Here is a 21,379-nt window from a genome sequence, read left to right as displayed (position 1 = left end):
TGTACAAAAGTTTGTAAGTTTCATTAGGTCCCACTTGTTTATTTTTGTGTGTGGTGTGAGGTGTTGCCGTGTTTTATGGTGACTGAATGTTGAAAAGTGCACATTTTCATCACCATTGTATAGCTTGTACCTTTGATCTTCAAAGCCAGCATTAGTTTTATCAGGAGCCTGTGATCCTAGTTGATCTTAAAAGTCATGAATTCTTGATCTTGTCCTTAAGCTCTCACCAGAATCGTATTGTGGCCGCCTCTGGGCAACAGCTCTGCCCTACCTCAGAGATCACGATAATAAGACGTGTTTATGGCTAAACACAATAGCAAGGAAAAGAATTCTGAGTTTGTAATTAAGCAGTTGAGTCTAGTAATTCAGTTTGATTGTTTATTAAATTTCTGTAATATGCTGAAGGTGCCTTCTGAGTGTTAACACTGTCGGCATCCTGTTTTCAAGATGTCCAGACAAGACGTGTATTTTCATCCATTCAGCAAATACTGATTGAGCCCCGTTTTGTGTGAATGACTGAGTGTGTGGTGGGGAACAGAACCTAGTCCCTACTCCCTTGGGGCGGGTGTCCTGACGGCAGAGGTCGGGTTCCGGCATTCCTGGTGTCCTCATGCCGGGTCCCTCTTTCTCACTGTCAGGCCACAGCCTCCCAACCAGGCCTGCAGTTCCAGCGCCAGCGCGCCCTCCGTCCATGTTTCACATGTCCTTGGAGTTGGGCACACGGATTGCACCCCCTTGCTAGTGCGGAAGGGATCGCGAGGCCTCTGGCAGATCTTGCAGGAGCTGCAGAGCCTTAGCCCTGGTCTGGGTTGGGGGAATCAGGGTGTCGCCACCGGGGCCCCACGTCCACATTGTCTGACTGCCCATCATATGCTGAGGTTTTAGCTCCCGAGGCGCAACTTTGTCTCCGTTTTTCTTGCAGCAGATCCCTTGCCTGGGCTCGAGGAGAAAGCAGCCAGTGTTGGTGCTTTGGAGGGGGCGTTCCTCAAGCAGCTACCTCACCCCGCGCCCCCACTGCAGGCCGACTGTGCCAGGCGGAGCTCGCCCCAGGGAAGGGATTCGGATGGCCCAGAGCTCAGGCGCGAGTCCTCGGAGCCTGGAGACAGCTGCCCAGTGAGCGCGGGCAGGGGCGCCTGGCTCTCGGGGAGCGGCTTCGCAGGCGCAGCCGCCCAGGGGTGTGCCCTAGCTGACCCGGGGGCACTGCCTGAAAACGGACTGAGGGTGGAAGCCTCCCCGTGTGGGTCCGAGGGCAAGGGCAGAGCGCCACCAGAGGCCATGCCACCCGCCGAGCCCACATGCGCCCCCCTGTATGCGCCTGGCCTGGAGTACCCCAGCTCCACTGCACGGTACCACGTCGGCCCAGGCCTGCAGGCTGTGGGCCCCGTGATGGGGGGCAAGCCCTCAGCCCCGCACCCTCAGCCTTTTCCCCCTCGGGCGTTTCCGTCCCACGACCCTCATTCTGGAGTCTTCCCCCGGTACCGCCCCCACCAGGGAATGAGGTACCCCTACCAGCCGCCACCTCAGCCTTCCTACCATCATTACCCGCGGACTCCTTATTACTCGTGTCCACAGGGCTTTTCAGACTGGCAGAGACACCTCCCTGCCCCGGGAAGCCCGAGCGGGCCCCCGCCGGCTCAGCCTGCCCCTGCCAGGCCCCTCTTCCTCGATAAGAGCGTTGGGGCTGGGCTGCAGGGCTGCGAGGCACTGAGCGCTGCCTTAACTTCCCCCGCGCGGGTGGACACCGTGGTCGCCAAGACAGCTGATGGGCAGAATCCCGGCCCAGAGGAGAAGCAGGATGAGTCTATGGAGAGGCCAGAGAGTCCCAAAGAATTTTTAGATCTGGACAACCACAATGCAGCTACCAAGCGGCAGAGTTCGCTGTCAGCCAGCGAGTATCTCTACGGAACGCCCCCTGCACCGCTGAGCTCGGGGGTGGGCTTCGGTTCGTCTGCTTGCCCCCCGCACGGGGTGATGCTGCACGCGGGGCCTCCTTACCCGCCGCAGCGGCCGGCCGGGCATTTCCAGCCCAGGGCTTACTCCTCCCCCACGGCTGCTCACCCACCTCACCGCCCAGTGGTGGCCCAGCCCAATGGCCTGTCCCCCGAGTGCCCCCTCTACCGCTATCCAGAAGAGGGCCTGGGCCACTTCCAGGCTGTGATGATGGAACAGATGGGCCCTGGAAGTGGGGTGAGGGTGCCTTTCCAGGAGATGTACAGACCGTCCGGGTAAGGCTGCACAGAGTGCTGTTTTCTAGGGAAAAAAAGAGTAGATGGTAGTTTTAACAAAGAAAAACGGCCTTGGTGATGAAGGTGGTGTGCGTGGTGTGGGCGCGGGAAGAGCGTGTGGGTTGTGGGTGCCGGGGACTTACTGGGAAGGCGCTAGCTGTGGAGTCCAGTTTTGTCTGTGGTGTTTTTTTCCCTCGTGAAAGTGAATTGGCATTTAAGTGACCGTTCAGATAGATTTTGGACACCTGACGGCCAGCGTTTGGGAGCTGTAGGCAGAGGCTGTCACCTGGGTGAAGGGGTCTCAGACCTGGGGTGGGCGGTCACAGGTGGTATCCCAGGCTTACTCCTTGCCTCTCATTTCTTCCTTTAACACTGAATGAAAAAACTAGGTTTATCCAGAGCTAGGGCAAGTTACATTACTGTCCCCATGAGAATTCTGATAGACCCACCCGGGTAATCTGTCATCCAGGAAGTTTTCAAGTCAAAAGTCTTGAAAAAGCCTCACCATAAAACGAGCACCATCCACCTTAAGAACCCGAGTGTCCCTCCCAGGGCCAGCCTCAGAAGACCTTCCCGCATTTGCTTTAGGCCTCTCTGAATACCTGTTATGTTTCTTGTCTTATCTTTGTCTCTGTCCTCCTGGAGCGCAGCCCCAGGCCATTACCCCAGCAAAGGAAGTAGCGTCAGCTGGTCTGATGGAGGCCTTATTGGATTTCTTCAGTTGTCCGCAGAGTGTCCTTGTAGCTCTGCTGCTTTTTGATTTTTTTCCCCATTCAGGATCCATTCGAGGTTCATGGATCTAGTTCGGTTGCTGTGCCTGTGTAGTCTCTTAATTTACAACGTTGGCTTTGCTTTCTTTGTTTTTCAAAGTCCGGAGGCCACTTCTGCTGTCAGAGTGCCCCAGACCCTGGATTCTTCTCGTTGTTTTCTCATGTTTAGAGTCACATTGCACACCTTTGTCAGGAGTCCTGCACAGGTGGTGTCAGGCATCTCTCACCCGCCACACTTGGAAGCACCTGTGTCAGTGTGCAGTGTTGATCTCCTGGGTAGTCAAGGCAGGGTCTGTGTGAGACTTTTCACAATTAAAGGTTTTTTCCTTTGCACTGAGTCTGTCTTCGCTCATTCTTAACCGTTCCTTACTTACGTCTCTAGACTGCAGATGCACCCGGCCCAGTCCCGGCCCTCGTTCCCAAAGACGCCGGCACCAGCAGCGCCACAGGAGGGGCTGCCACCACATAAGCCCCCAACACTTCCTCTCGATCAGGTCAGAATGATGAAGTATCAGAGGTCTTCTCATTCTTCCAGGTGGCAGGAAGTAAGGACTTGAGTTTGTTGCTGTCGATGCAGAGACTGTCCCCAGAAAGGGCTTTGTGTCCTGTGGGCAGCCGGGGAGGACCCGGCCCAAGCACTCCAGCTGACGGGGCGTCGGAAGCAGCTTCCCTCCCGTACTGGCGAGTCCCTTATTCCTGTTCTTACGGCACCAGCTGTTTGGGGATTATTTAAACTCCCTTTTCCCAGACTGGCTGCCAGCATTTCTTGGATACCCTCCCTTGTCTGTTTTACCCTCCCCACCTACTTCATCTGGGAGAGGCTGGTCCACGGTGCTGGGCGCCGTGCCTTGAGCTGCCCGTGCCTGCTCTCTCTCCCCTGCCCCGACCCGGCCTCCCTGGAGGCAGGAGTCCTCGGCGCTACAGGGCTGAGCTGTGAGTCGGGCGGTCCAGGATTCAGAGCCCGCAGTCCAGCAGAACTGGCTGACAAGCCAGATCAGGCTGTTTCCCCAAACGGAGAGGAGTGCTTGAGCTTAATTGTTCTCAACAGTTAACACATGTTAATTTTGTTTAAATTGTCTTTATTTTGCTTCCCTCAGAGCTAGTCCAAGGAGGAAACAAGCCCCAGGGAAACAGAAAGCTGCATATGACGAGGGTGGAGAATGGGGAGGAGGGGGGCGCAGCCCCACCCACCTCTCCCGTCATTGGCATCACTTCGTGCGTCCCAGAGCCTGGACGCCCCTCCTCACCGACGCACCTGCTCGCGAGGTCCTGGGCGAGAGTGGAGACCAGATGGGCTGGACTCTGGTGGCTTTTCCAGACCCTGAGACTCTTGTTCAGGGAAGATCATCCTGACCTGGGGGGGCGGTGCTGGTGGGCTGTCATGGCAGCTGCACTCAGGTATACGTTTGGGGAAGGGACTACTCGTGTTGGATGTGTTTGGAGCTGGGTCCAGTTTACAGAGTTTTCATGTTGCCTTTAAGATGATTTCTGTCGTTGGTGGTGAATGTATTGTACATAAAGCCTGCAGGGCGGGTGGTGGGGATGGAGTCTGGCTGGTGGGCCTGCAGCCCTGCTGACCCTCCTCTGTTTACAGCCCTGACCCACTCACATTTGGGAGCTGGAGGAGAGGTCAGGCAAGGCCGCCGTGTTTCCTCTAACGGGCTCTTCCTGTCAGCATGAGGGGCAGCCCCCTGGCTTGGCGCCCAGGTCCTGATCCAACACAGCGGCGCCCCTCCTGGTTGGCCAGCTGCCCTGCCAGGTAGTTGTGAACCAGTATCAGGCATTTGCTCGTTAGAAGGTGAGGTGACCTGTCCCCATCACAGGCCTGCCGGGACTGTGGTCTAGAAGACGCCACAAGCTTCCTGGCACGAATCCCAGTTTGTGGCAGTGACTACTCAGGTTTGTATATGTTTAGTATCAATAAAGAAGCTGCACAGTTCTTAATAGGAAAACGTATTCTATAGATTCACAGCTTGAATTTAGGAATATTTCAGTATATATAGTTTTTATTCATTTTATGTGAATCATAGTAAAATAAGTCATGGTGATTTAAAATAGCTATCAAGAGCAAGTTCTTGAAATCACTTGTTTGTCCGTGATAGGAAACAGTTTTACAGTATTAAGTTACTTCATTACAGTTTAGAAGCCGACGACACTGGGTTCTCCCTGTTTAGCATCCTTGATTTAGCTGAGGTGCCACCAAGGTTAGGACTCGCACGTTTTAAACTGTCGAAACCCCACAAAGGGAAAAGGGAAAACACCTAAGGAGGATGCCCTCAAGGGAACAGGCTTCTGTAGAGAATAGTGTATTTTTCAAGCATGCCTTTGGGTTAGTAGAAAAGCTTCCATAGAACATTGATTGGTTGATTTGCACTTGTTTCTTATAAATTCAGCTGTGTGAGAGGCCGGGAAAACCGTGCCTCCAGTCCTAGCGTCCTTGATGAAGCTGGAATAAACCTGCGCTTTCAGTAGGAAAAGAAACAAGTTGGAAACATCCCTGTTGTCCACGTGGAACCCAGGCACCAGCTCCAAACACGTGGATGCTGACCTGCGGGGCGCACGAGGCTTGGGCAGGTTGAGCCCTGGGAACGCGGACGCCTCCCAGACACGCTGCACAGAAACACGAATTTTTCCTTACCAGACTAAAATTTGGCGTGCTTTTAGATGGAGTGAGTTTGGGGGCTGTGTTCTCATTGGATCCTGGTTCTTGTTAGAACCCTGTCACGGGCGTGATGTGGTTCAGGGTGGGGAGGTCAGCGTCGCCCCTTGGGAAGGATGGGGTAGGGTTGCGGGCAGGTCCAGGTTGGCCCCCGAGCTGTGAAGGACCGTGCCCAGGACACTGTGCTTCCCCGCGTGTCTGTGCGCCAGCTGGCAGGGGAGACCGCAGCTTTGTGTAGCTGGTCTGGGCCCAGAGCCTTCTCCCCGCCGGCCTTGAAGCTGCTTTGGGTGCGAGGCTGTGGGCACCCCTGCCTTGAGCCGAACCAGCCCGGGGCAGGGCCAGGAGGGACCACAGCGATTCCGCCCTCTCCTTCTGCCTGGGGGCCTCGCAGCCTCGGGTCGCTCTGCTCCCCCCGCCGCAGCCCCTCCCCCATCACCCGCTGCCCCAGGAGCTGTGGACAGGACAGGAGCCTCCCTTCTGGGTAAGTGGACACTGAGGGGGTGTGGAGGGAGTGGAGCCCCACGTGGATACTGTGGTGAGCTGGCTGTGTCCCTTGGCCGGTAGGGCCGTCCCCGGCCGGGCCCCTGCGCTCCTCCCAGCTGGAACGTGGCTTGGGAGGAGGTCCCAGAGGGACCTTCCCCTGGGGCTACTGCCGCCTGTCAGGGGCCAGGAGGACTTCACGTCCACCGCTGACCTTGGTTAGAAACTATCTCCCCAGGACCCAGGGAAATAAAAGATCCAGAGAGAAAAGTAGAGCCTTTGGGGAGGTGTCTGGCCTGGGGTTTTTTCCCCTCAGAGTCTGTCCATTTAAAATTAGCTCTTGGCTAAAATTTATTACAGTAAAAACATAAGACTAAGTAAGGACAGACACACAGGATCCTGTTGGTAACACTTTTCTCATCCCACCTTTTAAAAGTGGAACTAAAGCTGCTGCACCGTCTCCCTTGCAGGGGGTGGGGGTGGGGGACACACTGGCCTGTTGTCAGCAGGACGCCCTACCTGGGGCCCCGGGGGCCTCTGAACAGGAAAACTTAACATGTTGCTTGAAAGCCTTCGGCCCTCAGCCAGCCTGGCCCACAGAGCCTGGCAGCGTTCTCGTGACTGGGCTGAGACTGACTGGGCGTGAGAGGTCTGGGCTGAGACGAGACTGGGCGTCCAGGTCTCTGTCGCGCGGGTTATCTGCTGGGTCATCACTTGTCTTAGTTCCTGCCGGTCCGGGAGTGGGCTGCGTGCTGTCCAGGACAGCCAGCGTCACCTGGGCTGAGCTTTTTTCTCACTTTTTAAAGGAAGTTCCTATCTACAGCTACACACTGCTCTCAAGTCCTGGTTTGAAATTTCCCGTGAAACCCTAACCCAATCGCCCCGAGGCAGGGACCGTCACAGAACAGCGGCATCCAGGGCGTTCAGAGTCCAGCGGAAGGACTGGGATGCCCACCTCAGAAATCGGGTCGTGTGGGAGTTGGGGCGTCGGGCCGCGGCTGCTGGGGTGCGGGGTCCCCAGCCAGGGGCTGAGCCCGTGACTGGACTCTGCTGGGACACGGGCCTTCCGTGCCCTGCGTCCTCTCGCGTGAGGCTGGCCGCTCTTCATCCCCACTGCTTTGTAGGCCCTTGCCGAGCAGTCCGTCCGCGGGCTGCCTGCACACTGGTCTCTCCCTCGTTCTGCCCGCCCACTGGTCTCTCCCTCGTTCTGCCCTGGGGGCTGATGTAGAAACGCCTCAAACCAGCTAGCTGACCTGTGGTTTTGAAAAGGGTAGGTGGGTTCGGGAGTGAGTTACTGAACGCTGTCCTCCCAGCTGGGGCTCGTGCCCGGCTCCCCTGCTGCAGAAGCCCGTGGGCTTTCCTGGCCAGTACTGGAAAGGGGAATGCTATTTATTTTTATATTGTGTATATTTTGTCTGGTCTGCTGATTCCCTGTTTCACTGAGAGCCACACTTACCTCAATAGTTAGTTCTATACTGTGTGTTGGATAATTTTTTAAAAGAACTTTTTCAAAAGCTTTTTGATCCTTGGAGGTCTGTAGATTTATTTCCATATGAACTGGTTATTTTGTATAAAGTACATTCTTAAAATAGCAAGGTGATACGTGTGAGTTGTGTGTGTCCTGTGTCACTTTCATCATGGGGCAAACTCCCATCAGGACAGAGGTTTGAATTAGGCCCCAGGGCCGTCACCTAAAAAGGCAGCCCCATCTCAGCCCACATGGTCCCCGCGGGCCACGCACTGGGCGGGGACGGGGTGGGGACGGGGTGGGCCCCGCACCGGTGACGGGGACTCTGCAGAGAAGCTGAGCAGTAACAAGCTGGCTGGTGGGTCCAGGCGGCGTCTGGGGATCACACACTCTTCCCCACCAGGCCTGTGGGCCCCACCTTCTGCGCCCAGCCCGGGGCCATCCTCACCAGGCGCTTGCACAAACAGCGCTTCACCCAAACCCAGACCACCCGTCCCGTAAGGTAAGTGAAGTGTGCGCCTGCGCCTGGGCTGGAGGCTTGGAGACTAGGCGGTGCTCTCCTCCCTCCCAATTTAGTTTTCCTTCCCAGTTCCTGGGAGGGTGTTTGTTGTTGGGGGAGGGGGAGGAGAGATGAAGAGGAGCCGCCTGTTATCAGTTAGCTGGAGTCTTAGGTCACAAACATTCCTGGCCTGTTTTATCCTTGTAAGTAATACCTTTCAGTAGAAATGCTACCACAGATAGTCCCAGTTTCCAGATCTGTTCCCCCTCAGGTTTATCACTTTCTGGGCCGTGACCTTCGTGACCTTCAGTTGTTTGTTGTAACAGTATCCCCATTGATATATTGGTATATATTTTTGAGACTTCAGCCCTTGTCCTTTTTAAGAACTGTGTTCACAGTGCAGTCAGTCTCCCATACAAAACACTTATCCTATAAAACACTATGTCAATCACATTTTCTAGTTGAGTAGTTGCATTTCCATGTGTTTTTTGAAACCCCCCAAAAATGAACTTTAAAATGGAAGTTGTTAGTAAACCCCGGATTTGATGTGATGCCAGTCGGGGTGTTTGACTTGCTTGACTCTCAGTCCCTGCAGCCTGGGCGGGGCCGGGGGCAGGGGGCCAGGGCCCTGGCCTGGCCCCCTTTGCATCCTGATGTGTGGACCTGTGTGTGCTCGTATGAATACGTGCGTGTAAAGTTTGATTTCTAACTTTTGGATTCCCAACTGGAACCCCTCCTACTATGACATGAATTCCTCACCAAATGAAGGCCAGAATGTTCTGACAGTTTTAGCCAGAGATTGACTTTTTAGTAGGAACTTAGCTCTTAGCTGAATGCCTTTAGGGTGTTTCCCAGATTTATCTCCTTGGGACCAAAGCAAAGTGTCTTCCACTGGTCAACTCTGTTTCAAAACCTGGTCCATCAGATGGTGTTAATCTATCCCTGTTTACAGAATCATTGTTTGACATTTACACTTGTTAAGCCCCATGGGTACCATACCCGTGCTTACTTTAGATAGATGGGAGCGTGAAAAGAAAGCTGGTGGGGAAGATTTAGGGAAAAGGAAGGAAGCCAGCCATGAGTGATCAATGCGGGTTAGTCTCAAAATACTGACAGAACTTTCCATTTTGTTTTGTTTTTTGTTTTTTTGCGGTACACGGGCCTCTCACCGCTGCGGCCTCTCCCGCTGCGGAGCACAGGCTCCGGACGCGCAGGCTCAGCGGCCACGGCTCACGGGCCCAGCCACTCCGCGGCATGTGGGGATCCTCCCGGACCGGGGCACGAACCCACGTCCCCTGCATTGGCAGGCGGACTCTCAACCACTGTGCCACCAGGGAAGCCCGGAACTTTCCATTTTGACATTTGGAAACATCCAGAGGTCTTTTTGGACAGTAATGGCTTTTGTCTCTAAACCTATTCCTGTCATTGGGAGGGAAGATGTCTTAATTTTATAAAACAAGTGGCACCTCCAGCGTGAGATTAATCCAGGGTCGGGCCCTTGGAGGCGACCTTCACCCTGAAACTTTGTGGAGAGGACTTTGGGAGAAATGCCTCTGGGCCGAGTGTCCGGACTGAGTGTCCAGGCTGCCGCAGCCCACCCTGTCCCCTCCCCCAACTGCATCCTGGAGATCTGTCTCCTGGCCTTATGGTTTTCCTTTGGGTTTTTAAAAGGGGAACATATGTGCTCCTGTTTTTGTTCCCTTTCTGCTACCAGGGTTCACTCCTTTAGTTTCCTTAGGCAATTCTAGCAAAAATCTCGAGTGAAAGATGGACGGTGATATACTAGGCAAGGAGGCAGCTGGAAAGTCTCCCGAGTTGGCTGTTGTGTTCTGAAGCCCCACCCCCTCTGCATCCCTGATGTGGGTACCAATTCAGGTGCCTTTGAGATGTCTTCCGACTTGGAAAAGCACTGCCCGCTCCTAGCTGCTTGGGTCTGAACCTCATTCCAGACGGCAAGTGGCAGGATGGCGGAGCTGTTCTGGCCAATTAAGGCTGGCTGTTATTTTTTAGAGCCTTGCAGTTGGTTCCTTGGAGCGTGTCCACAGCTTTTGCTTTGGGGAGGAATTGAGTCGGCAGGAGGAAGGCAAGGACGTGGCCCAGCCCCAGGAACTAAGATGAAAACAGACTAACTCGCAGTCACCTTCTCAGTAAGTATTTATGAAATCCCTTCTGTGTGCCTGGCGCTCGCGTACTTACTAACAGGACAGAAGGAAAAATACGACTTCGTCTGCAGACTTCACAGTAAAGGGAGAAAAACAGGGCAGAAACGCTGCACGAGAGCAACATATGAGCAGAACGCAGTGCTGAGCTGCCATGGTGGGTCAGGAGAGACGCCGGCGCAGGGCCAGACCTTAAGGGGCAGGGTCTCAGGCCCTCTCAGGCCTGTTCCGTTCTGTCTCCTCTGAGCCCTGTTCTGGCTTGAGTCCCTCTCTCCCCTTTCACCCCGGCTCTGCTCCCGGCCAGGCTGAACTGCAGTGAAGGTGACACAGTGCAGAAAACAGCCTCTGGAAGTGATCCCCAAGGCGCAGGGGTGGAGCTGGCCTTGGGAGGAGTCCTGTGTGTCCCTTGGCCCAGGGAGGGGGCTCCAGTGTGGCTCTGGGCTGCAGCACTGCCCGGGGCTTCGTTAGAAGTGCGGATTCCGGCTTCCTGTCCCAGACCTGAGAAATCACAGCGAGCTGGGCCTCAGCCAGCACCTGTGGGCCTGAGGCAGGGTGCCGAGTGCGCGTGGCTTCAGGGCTGATGAGCCCTTCGCCGCCCCTGCATCCCCGGCCCTGCCCTCCTGACACCTGCCCCCGTTTGCCTGTCTCTGCTTCGAGTCCCACCCTTGGACTGGTGGGTGCTTTGGGGTCTAAACCCAGCAGACCTGCTGTCCAGTCCTTTCTGCCGTCCATCCGTTTACTCCCCGTGGCGTCTCCCGCCGCTGCTGTTGTGATTGATCCAACAAATTTTAGTGACCTTGTGTTCGGCCTTGCAATGCCCTAGACCAGTGGTTGCCAATCTAGGCCACCCATTAGGGGTTTAAAAACCTGGACTTAAAAAAACCAGATGCCTGGGCCCTCCCCACAGTCTTTCCCTGGTCTGGGGCGCAGCCTTGGCACCGGGGTTTCTCAGAGCTCTCCTGGTGACCTTTGTGCCGTCAGCATTGCAAACCACTCCCCACAACTTGCAGCTTCGGTGTGCACAGGAATCCTGTGAGGGCTCATTAAGATCAGACCCTGGACCCTGGGTTGGAACGTCCCGAGGTCCATGGGGCCGGACTGTCCTCGCTCCACCCCCCACCCCCCGCAAGTCCTCTGACCACACCCATCTCCTCCCCTGGGTCCCCTCCCCATAAACGTTGCCCCAGTCTCCTCTCTTTACCTTCATCCCAACTCATCCCAGCTCTTCACCTGGCATTTTTCTCCTGGCATCTGGCTCCTCCTTCCCTTCCTGGAGGTGGGGACTGAGCTGCTGCCTTGGCCACACCTACTTCACAGCCCTCTGCTCCTTCGTGGCCCCTGGCAGTGCATCAGCCCCTCCCGGAAGGGCCCAGGCCTGTCCCACTGCCGCATCTCACCCCACTCCCACCCCTTCTCCTCTGGACGCCTCCTCCAGACGACCAGACTTTTTTACCTGTAACCTCAGTTGTCACTGCAGCCGACTGGCGCTTCCATCAATTCTGAGACGCTGATCCCCTTTCCAAATTCCTGTTGGACTTTGACACCCATGTGTCCTGCTGCTGTTTGGTAATTTTTCGTTTGCCAGTGTTTTAAATTCCTCAATTAGTAAACAATTGGCAATTTTATTTCCAGACTTTATTTCCTACACCTTGTATATTGTTTATAAAACCCTTTCTCAACCATTTTACTGTAATTCACATTAATGTGGACACCTTCCTCCGCGCCCCAGTGCCCCCCATTCATGTTTAAATGTAATTTAAGACCTTCATTACTCACCTCTTGTTTTGCTTCTTATTGTAAAATACACATAAATCTTGCCATTTTCACCATTGGTAAGTGTGTGCTGCAGTTGCATTGAGGATACTCACATCATCATGCAACCACTACACCATCCAGCCCCAGAAGTTTTTTATCCCAAATTGAAACTCTGTCCCCATTAAACACTAACCCCCCCACCCTTGGTAACCACTTTTACTACTCTGTGTCTGTGATTTTGACTGATCCAGTTTCCTCGGATAAGTGGGATCATGCAGTATCTGTCCTTCTGTGTCTGGCTTATTTCACTGAGCGCAGTGCCCTCCCAGTGCATCCGTGTCATAGCAGGTGTTAGAAGCTCTGTCCTTTTCAGTCCGAGTGACACTCCACTGTGTGGATGGACGACATCGTGTATATGCGCCACCCGTCGATGGGTGTTTGGGTTGTTCCCCTTTCTGGCTACTGTGAATAATGCTGCAGTGAACGTGGTGCAGTTAATGTCCGAGGCTCTGCTTTCAAATCTGGGTGCACACCCCGGGGTGAGAGTGCTGGGTCCTAAGGTAACGCAGGTTTTAACTTCGTGTGGGGCTGCCATCCTGTTTCCCACGGATGCGGTACCACTTCACGTTCCCACCCACAGGGCGCCAGGCCCAGCCAGTAGCTCCAGCTCTGTCTGTTACACCTTAGCTGGTGTGCGATGGTGTCTCTTCTGTGGCGATGCTTTAAGTTCATGCCAACAGCCAGGCTTTTCTCTCTGCCCCCGAGTCCTCACCGCCGCAGCCCTCCTGATGCCCCTCCTGCTGGTTGGGGGTTCACACATGGCATCTGGCCATGCTGCTGCTTCACAGAAAGCATTCGCATCCCTTCCCTCCCACTGCAGGTTCTCCTGCCTCTTCCTGGATTATCGTAATGTCCTTGGCCTGTGCCCTCTGGACCCAGCTTCACACCCTGTGTCAGCATCCACTGCCACCAGGAAGGGGAGGGACAGTACCATTAAGTGGACGCCTCGTATGTGCCAGGTGCTGTGCCAGGTTCTCTACATCGGAGTATGTCTCATAGTTGAGGAAACAGGCACAGAGAAGTTAAGTAACTTGCTTAAGGTCACACAGCTAGTGAGTGGTAAATGAGATCATGCAGCTCGTAAGCAGCCTGACTGCAAAGCCTACTCTGCCCCGCTGCCCTGCGTGGTCCTCAGCAAGGCTGTGACGTGGAGACGAGACGCACTGAGTGAGATCACTTGGCTAAAGCGGGGGGTGCTGACTTGAGCAACAAGTCCCCTGCGTCCGGAGCCGCAGCCTGACCGCTCGGGAAGCTGGTCTTTAAGACCATCACATTCCTCTCTAAAGCTTTCCAGTCCCTGAGTTGGAAGAATCCTTAGGGCAGCACTGAGTTCCCAGCTCAGCTGTGATGTTCTTCAAAGTGCAGGGACCTTGCAAACCAGCCTGCAGCGCCCTCTCCCCCTAAACGGACAGAAGGTATCCGTGCGGAGAGAGCACCGGAACAGGCCTGCAGGCCGGTGCTGTTCGTCCTCCTCCCTGAACTCCAGGCCTCTGGGGAGGTGGGGCTGCCCCCCCCCCGCCCCCTGCCCCCGAGTAATAGCCTCTGGGGCTTCATTCAAGCCCGCCTGTTGGAGAAACAGGAGAGGAGATGGCTCGGGGTGAAGGGGCTGCTGTAGGCAAGTGGGGGTCTCGCAAAGCAGTCGTCCCACAGCGGGCGGGGATCTGGCCTCTGTCGAGGGAGTAGAGAGGCAGAAGCTTTGGCTGAAGGTGGGTGACTGTCCATGTCGAGCTTAGAGTGAGGAGGAGAGGAGCTGCTGCTGCCAGACAGGAGGCTGTGGCACGGCCTCGTCTCCTTTGCTGCACGGGCACCGTACGCACGTGGAAGTGCAGTGCCCTGGGGGCTGCAGCGCCAGAGCTCCAATCCTGGAGGCCTCCAGTAGGTGGTCAGGGCCTCGCATGCTTGGGGAGCCAAGGGCCGTGGGAGGGGGCACAGGATGGGGCTCGGGGCACTCCTCCAGGCCAAGCATCTGGATGGGATGCCAGCCGCGGACTGTGGTTGGAGCCCTGGGCTGGGCCTGTACCTGGGTGTCAGGTGGGCCCGCAGAGGCCAAGGTGGGAGCGGCTGAAAGGGCCGATGCGGGGAGCAGAGGCCCAAAGGACCTCCGTCCCATCAGGGGGACAGTGAGTGGGGGGCTCAAGGGTGGCACGGTGCGGGGGTGCCATAAGGTGGACCCCAGGCAGGGTCAGGGTCCTGGGAGCAGCAGGTTGGGTGCCGGGCGGAGGCCGGGAGCTGGCCTCTGGGCAGCATTTCTACCCATGAAGAGGGGCTTGTTTCCCCCCAGCCTACTGTGGACCAGTAATTTTGTGAGATACAGCAAAAATGGATTACTAGAAAAATAGAATTAAAAAAACAAAAGCGCACATCTTTGTTAGATTCTAAAACATGAAATTACTCAAGGTGCCATAATGGTTTCTCAGCACTGACCCAGTTTCTGTTTGAGTCCCCGCCCAGCATGTGCGGGGCCCTGTTTTTCGGAGGAAGCGTGAAGGCATAGACTGCTTGGCTTTGGGGACGGGAGGGAGAGGCCACCAGGGGCTGGGGGGTTGGGTGTTGAGTGGCAGGGAATGACCAGAAGGCGGGGAGGATGCTGACGGGGGAGCCGGGCAGCTCACACAGGCGGTGTGCGGAGGGAGGGGTGTTCTAGGGCACTGGGATCCAGCGACACAGGTCCCAGGAGGGTGGGGGGCCTTGCAAGTCAAAGGGGTGAAAGGTTCTCGTGAGGGAGGCGCCTGCACCCGGGCGGCCTTGTCCCTGCAGTGCACACTGAGCCCCTGGGTGCCTCAGGCCTGCTTTCTGGAAGAATTGCCCTTGCCTGGGGCCGGGGTGGGGGGGGGGCTGCTTTTGTTCTCAGCTGAGTTCCCCCTGCACACGGCAGGCACCCAACAAGCTCTGGCAGAGCGGCAGGCACTCGGGCCTCGGTCGCCCTGGGCTGAGCATCTGTGCGACGTGACTCCAGGGCAGCCTGGCTGCCGGTTTTCTTTCTGCTGACTGTTGAGAATCCACTCACCACCCACAAACCTTGCCTTCACGGCTCGAGGGCGATGCCAGGCCATAGCACCTGGCATGTGGCTGGGGCCATGGGCCCGTCGTCTGGTGGAGGGGCACCTGCAGCTCCACTGGCCCTGGGATCCGGGTGCCCTTGGTTTTTCTGGCTGCTTCTAGGTACCTCTGTTCCAGTGGGCAGTGAACCACAATTTGTAAACGAGTAATTTAGTTCCACAAACAGCAGGGGATACGGCTGCAAGATTCTCAGTTATTAGAATGTCTGGATTCCGACAGGAAGGGTTTTCCGTGCGGCCCGTCGTTTCCTGCAGCTGGAATTCAACACGTCCTCTCCACAGCTTAGCAAGCGTCTGGAAGGACAGCCAGGACACGAATCTCCTGGCCTTAGGGCTCCTAAGGCTGCAGTCTGGCGCCGGCCCCCTCCTCTCCCCAACTCCAGGCCTGGGTCTGCGGTTGGCAGATGCTCAGTCCCTTTGCTGATGTCGGGGATGATGAAGGCTCTGGGGCCGGAGCACTGCAAACCAGTGCTAATGACCTCGTTTGCTGAGGGATCCTGAGGGCAGGGATCGAGCATCCCCCCCACCAGTCTCCTCCAGCCCTGTTCCTCCCACAGACCCAGTTTCCCATGTTGCCAGGGCTCAGACCCGGTGCCTGCAGCCTCCCTGTCCCAGCTCCGACCCACGCACCCCGCCCACCTTCCCGTGCAGCCTGGATCCTCTCTGTCCGCCCTCACCTCTGACCTTCGCCATCTGCTCTCCACGCAGCGGCCGGTCGTCCCGTCATCTTGAGACTCAGCACTCTTCAGTGGACTCTTTCAGAAGAAAAGCCAAAGGCAAGAGGCCTCAGGAGGTCAGGCCTCGGCCCCGCCACCTCCGTGACTCGGTGTCCCTGCTCGCAGGGACGGCGCCTGCCCCACTGGATGCTCTTCCCGGACACCCGCAGCCCTCGCCCTCATGCCCTCTGGGGCCTCAGGTCGCCTTTTCCCCGTCCCGGAGCCTCCGCCTTCCCTGCTGCGTCCTTCTGGGCAGAGGCGGGTCACTGGCTGTCCCCCAGGATTTGCTTTGGCTACCGCCTGTCTCCTTCTTCACGTGCGGCTCCTGATAACCAGCGTTCTCGCCCGGACCTGGGGCACCCAGCGCCTAGCACTCAGTCCATTTTTCCCGAAAGGGACAATACACACCAAGAGAGATGCTGATCTCTTTTCTTCCCCAAAACAAAATCGCTGGAGACGCTTGAGCCGTGTCGGCTGCCCGGGAACGAGGACGGGCCTTCCAGATGCTGGGACTCCCAGCGCCAGCATCCTCACCCGCTTTCTTCTGACCTTTTGATCCCAAGGCCCAAGAGGTCCAGGAAGAGAGCGGACTGAGCACGTGGGCAGCTGGCACGGGTTCCCAGGCGACTGACCTCCCCCTGCTCTGGAGCCGCGGCCCTGGGAGCTTCCCGACGATCTCCGACCAGGATTTGAGGTGAACGGCTTCCCTTCCCGGTCCCAAGGAGAGCATCTGTCCCCCGGTGCCCTGGACGCCATGGAACTGGTAATTGTTGGCCCTGCATCTTCTCAGGCTGCAAAACTTAAGTCACAGTCTGTTTGTTGCCTCAGTTTCTGGCTTGTTTATCAAGGTCCACTCCTGAGAAAAACGTCCTGTTATCCTCTCTCAGGTAATCTACCTCCAAGGATCTGCCTCTGCCTGAGACAGAGGGACTCTGTGCTAGGTTCCGAGGAGCCTTGTTTTCCATTTTCAGTCTCCCAAACTCAAGGACGAGGGACCTCACGATGTATATAGTGTGACTTTCTTTCCTTTTGGCCACAATCAGATCATCTCAAGCTCTAACCCTGGTTCTCTTCCTTTATCAGAAGCGTGTGTTCTTACTGTTGATTGTGGCTCTCATTTACCAAACACATAACCTCTTTATCCTCACAAACCCTGGAGTGAGGCCAGCCTCACCTGGGGGACTGGGGGTGAGAGATCAGAGGCAGGTGACTGCTTGAAGCAAACAGCACGGCCAGGATTCACACTCAGTCCTGACCTTAAGCTGGAAATAAAACTGCTTGAAAAATCATTTGAAACTTTTACACGTGGTTCCAGGGTGGGGACCGGCCAGAGAGCCCGGAGGCAGCCCTGAAGGAGCTGAACCCCCTGGGTGCGGAGCTGGCCTCCCTCCCAGAAGCCCCCGCCCGGCCTCCTGGCTCCCCGTGGGGCTGGGGGCGGTGCTTTCGCCCTGCAGGGTTGGTCGGGCCGAGGAGAGGGGCCTCTGAACTCCTGTGGGGCAGGGGCCGAGGAGCCTCTCGTGCCCGTTCCCCGCTCCGTCCTGCCCTCCGTCCCCTGGTCCCATCCTGGCTGTGCGGCCAGCCTCCCCCACTGTGCCCACCCCCGACCCCGGGCCTAGTGTCACAGCAACGCTCATCAACGGAGGCGTGCCAGGGCTCCTGGGGGTGACCCATGTGTTTCCCATCGACTTGGCCGAGGCTCGGCTACAGAACCAGCGTGGACAGGAAATCTACAAAGGAATGGATGTTGGGGGCCAGGGGTGCGTCGGGGTGCGGGGCCCCGCAGGCCTGGGCAGGGCGAGGCGGCTGCCTGCTCACCCTGACCTTGCTGGCCTCCGCCTCCACGGCAGTGGGCTGCCGGGGAAGACAGCTCGGGGGGAGGGCTTCCTGGGCACGAACCAAAGCGGGCTCCTCAGGGCCCGGGTTGGCACAAACTTGGGGGGCTTGACCTTGCTTCTGCGAGGGGAACGGGAACACATTTGCATGTGGTGAGGCGCGGGGGCCCCGTCCTGGTACCACTGTGTGTGGCGGTGGAGGCCAGTGAGCCTCACCACCTCTGCTCCCCCCGCCCCAGAGCCGGCACAGCTGCAGAGGGAGGGGCTCCTCCCCGGCACCAGCCCCTGCTGGTCCCGCCCCCGCAGTGTCCCCAGCCAGGGCCGCACACCGTGGCTGTCGAGCCTTGCAAGATGGACACGAGGCTGGATTGAGAGGGGCTGATGCGCCAGTGGCCCTGAGCGTAAAGGCAAAGCCCTGGGACCCACACGGCTGCCAGCCCTGCCCCGCAGGACCTCGCGATCAGGCTGAATTTGGGGAACTGGTCACTTGTCGGGGGGTGGGTGGCACGAACAAGACGCAGGTGACTTGTGGGAAGTGCACGAAGGAGCCGTTGGGCACACGCAGTCCTAGCGGGGCAGCAGAAAAGAGAGGGCGTTTCTGTGAAATAGGCAGAGGAGCCCCCCGACTCCCAGGGGCCTCACTCATCCCGGAAGCTCACTGGCTGGGGGAGGGGTCCCTATGGCTGCAGACGCCCCACCCTCGCGGTTTCCTTCCAGGAGCTGCGGTGAACCTGACCGTGGTCACCCCAGAGAAGGCCATCAAGCTGGCAGCCAGTGACTTCCGGCAGCAGCTCCTGGAGGACGGGTGCATCGCGCTCTTTTCTGGAAGGTGGCGGGAGCGGGTGGCAACCACGCGTTGGCTCACCTGTCAGCAAGTGTGTAAATGTGCATAGGTGGCTGAGCGCTGGTATGGTTTGGCAGATGGAAGGTGATTTCTAACCTGGAAAGACAGGCCGTATAGGATCTATATGCTCCGTCATCAACCAGCAGACGATTTTTTTTTTTAATAAATTATTTATTTTTGGCTGCGTTGGGTCTTCGTTGTTGCACATGGGCTTTCTCTGGTTGCGGTGAGCAGGGGCTGCTCTTCGTCGCGGTGCGCGGGCTTCTCATCGCGGTGGCTTTGCAGACGAATTCCTTTTTCAGTTTTATTGAGGGCAACTGATGTTCAGCGCTGGGTACCTTTAAGGTGTTCCGCCTGACGACCTGACATCCATATACTGCAAAATGATGTTAGTTAACACCCATCCGCTCACAGAGTTAACAAAGATGTTTTTTTTAAGAGTTCTTTTATTTTCTAAAATATTTATTTGCGCTGGGTCTTAGTTGTGGCACGCCGGCTCCTTAGTTGTAGCTTGCATGTGGGCTCTAGTTCCCTGAGCAGGGATCAAACCTGGGCCCCCTGCATTGGCAGCACAGAGTCTTAACCATTGGACCACCAGGGAAGTACCCTTCTGTTTTTTACAAAGATGTGTTTCTTGTGATGAGAACTCCTGGGATCTGCTCTCTTGGCAAACCCTCACATACACAGCGGTGTCGTTAACTCCAGTCACCATACTGTGCATCATGTCCCCAGGACGCACTGACCTTGTAACTGCAGCTCTGCACCGTTTCACCCCGTTCACTCAGTCCCCATCTTCTGCCTCTGGGAACCGCAAATCCAAACTCTTCTTCTATGAGTTTGCATTTTTATAGATTCCACGCATGAGTGAGATCATACAGTATTTGTCTCTTTCTGTGTGATTTATCTCACTTAGTGTAATGCCCTCAGGGTCCATCCAAGTTGTTGCACATGACAAGAATTCCTTCTTTTTTTTAAATGGCTGAGTAGTATTCCATTGTATGTAATAAATAAATAGATATACACCTCGTCTTCTTTATTCATTCGTCCATCCATGGACACTTTGGTTGTTGCCATGTCTTGGCTACTGTAAATAATGCTGCTATGAACGCAGGGGTGCATAAGTCTTTTTGAATTACTGTTTTTGTTTTCTTTGGGAAAATACCCAACTTAAACTCCCACCAGCAGTGCATGAGGGCTCCCTCTTCTCCATGTCCTCACCAACTTTTGGTATTTGTTGTCTTTGGTGATGGCCAGTCTACTTGGTGTGAGGTGATAGCTGAGAGGTTTTGATTTGCATTTCCCTGATGATTAATTACACTGAGCATTTTTTCACGTATCTGTTGGCCATTTGAATATCTTCTTCAGAAAATGTCCATTCAGGTCCTTTGCCCATTTTTAAATTGGATTATTTGGGATTTTTTTTTGCTATTGAGTTGTATGAGTTCTCTGTATGTTTTGGATATTAGCCCCTTATCAGGTATATTTTTGCAATTATTTTCCCCCATTCAGTAGGCTGCCTTTTCATTTTGTTGATGGTTTCCTTTGCTGTGAAGAAGCTTTTTAGTTTATTTTTGCTTTTCTTGCTTGTGCTTTAGGTGACCGATGTCAAGGAACTTCTCCCGCTGTTGGGAGTTTAATGATCTCAGGTCTCACATGTAAGTCCTTAATCCACTTTGATAGTTTCGTGAGTGGTATAAGATAGAGGTCTAGTTCCGTTCTTTTCCATGTGAATATCCAGTTTTCCCAGCACTGTTCCTTGAAGAGGCTGTCACTTCTCCATCGAGTATCCCTGGCTTCCCTGGCGAACATTAGGTGACCATCTATGCAGGAGTTTATTTTCCCAGCACCGTTCCTTGAAGAGGCTGTCACTTCTCCATCGAGTATCCCTGGCTTCCCTGGCGAACATTAGGTGACTGTCTATGCAGGAGTTCATTTCTGGGCTCTGGATTCTGGTCCATCTTTCTGTGTCTGTTTTTATGCTGATGAATTGAAACAGATCAACTGCAGACACTTTGTAGTTCTCTCTGTGCTTCCCGTTGCCCCAGTGACAGTTGTTGGGGGATCAGGAAGGAAGCAGTCCTGCAATGGGTTGTTTCATGGTCCTGGTCTCAGCCTCCCTGGCAGCCTGTTTTAAATTTAGTCTCTTGTCATTAAGGAGACTGAGCTTGACTACTTACCCAGTGGGGTGAGTGGCAGCCAGCCCAGGGGGACTAAATACCTAGGGGAGGGTAGACGGGCCAGGGTGGGGCAGCAGGGCTGCCTGTGGCCGAGGGAGCCTGACTCCGGCCCACAGGGCACAGCGGAATCTGAAGCTGGTGATGCTCGCCGGGTGTGGAGCTGGGCTGTGCCAGGCGGTGGTCACCTGTCCCCTGGAAATGCTCAAGATTCAGCTGCAGCGTGCTGGGCGCCTGGGTGAGGCCTCTCCCACCTTCGCGCAGGATCGATAAGGGGCTGTCAGAACAGATTTCCCCACGTTCTCACTCATCCGCCAGACTGTGACCCAGTCAGCGCTCCAGGTCAGTAGAAGTCTTTATTTTGTGGATTTCAACACCTCCAGCTGTAGGACAAACAGCAGGGATGAGACTCAGTTCTGGAGGGGGAGAGAATGTTTCCCTGTTACCTCTGTCCTGCTGCCTTAACATGTAGGCCCGATTTCCTAAAGATTTTAAGCAACGTCAGTGGCCTGCTCATGCACACTTCAGTGTTGCTATGGAAGCTGGCCTTCCGTGGGACGGCAGTGAAAGGGAGAAGAGGGCCATTCCTATTCTTTTGCTTTTCTCTGGAAAAGGCGTTTGGCCCTTTCCTAAATCTGGGTCCTCTCAAAGACACACTGGTCAGGTATCAAAGCATCTA

At 55.6% G+C, this 21,379-nt stretch overlaps 1 protein-coding gene and 1 long non-coding RNA gene across 7 annotated transcripts in view; both read left to right on the top strand.

Annotated features, from left to right (window-relative positions):
* Positions 1 to 4,467, top strand: part of CECR2 (CECR2 histone acetyl-lysine reader) — a 154,634-nt gene extending 150,167 nt beyond the window's left edge. For 4 of the 6 annotated variants that reach the window (XM_027093395.1, XM_027093397.1, XM_027093398.1 and 1 more), the window contains exons 16-18: positions 923 to 2,225; positions 3,378 to 3,489; positions 4,093 to 4,467. In XM_027093395.1, coding sequence (XP_026949196.1) covers positions 923 to 2,225; positions 3,378 to 3,489; positions 4,093 to 4,098 — 1,421 coding nt within the window. In that variant the 3' untranslated portion in view covers positions 4,099 to 4,467. The remainder of the gene's footprint in view (positions 1 to 922; positions 2,226 to 3,377; positions 3,490 to 4,092) is intronic. The other 2 variants (XM_027093396.1, XM_027093400.1) reach the window with 1 other exon arrangement.
* A 4,880-nt stretch (positions 4,468 to 9,347) lies between these two features.
* Positions 9,348 to 17,146, top strand: LOC113613014 (uncharacterized). The gene is made up of 2 exons (XR_003430053.1): positions 9,348 to 10,248; positions 15,692 to 17,146. It is a non-coding gene; the product is annotated as an uncharacterized LOC113613014 (long non-coding RNA).
* Positions 17,147 to 21,379: the final 4,233 nt, after the last annotated feature.

Source organism: Aethalodelphis obliquidens, unplaced genomic scaffold (assembly GCF_003676395.1).
Source record: "Aethalodelphis obliquidens isolate GAN/ISIS:26980383/991018 unplaced genomic scaffold, ASM367639v1 scaffold83, whole genome shotgun sequence".
Classification (NCBI taxonomy): domain Eukaryota; kingdom Metazoa; phylum Chordata; class Mammalia; order Artiodactyla; family Delphinidae; genus Aethalodelphis; species Aethalodelphis obliquidens.
Note: the sequence above shows the minus strand (reverse complement) of the source record. Positions and strands in the feature narration are given on the sequence as shown.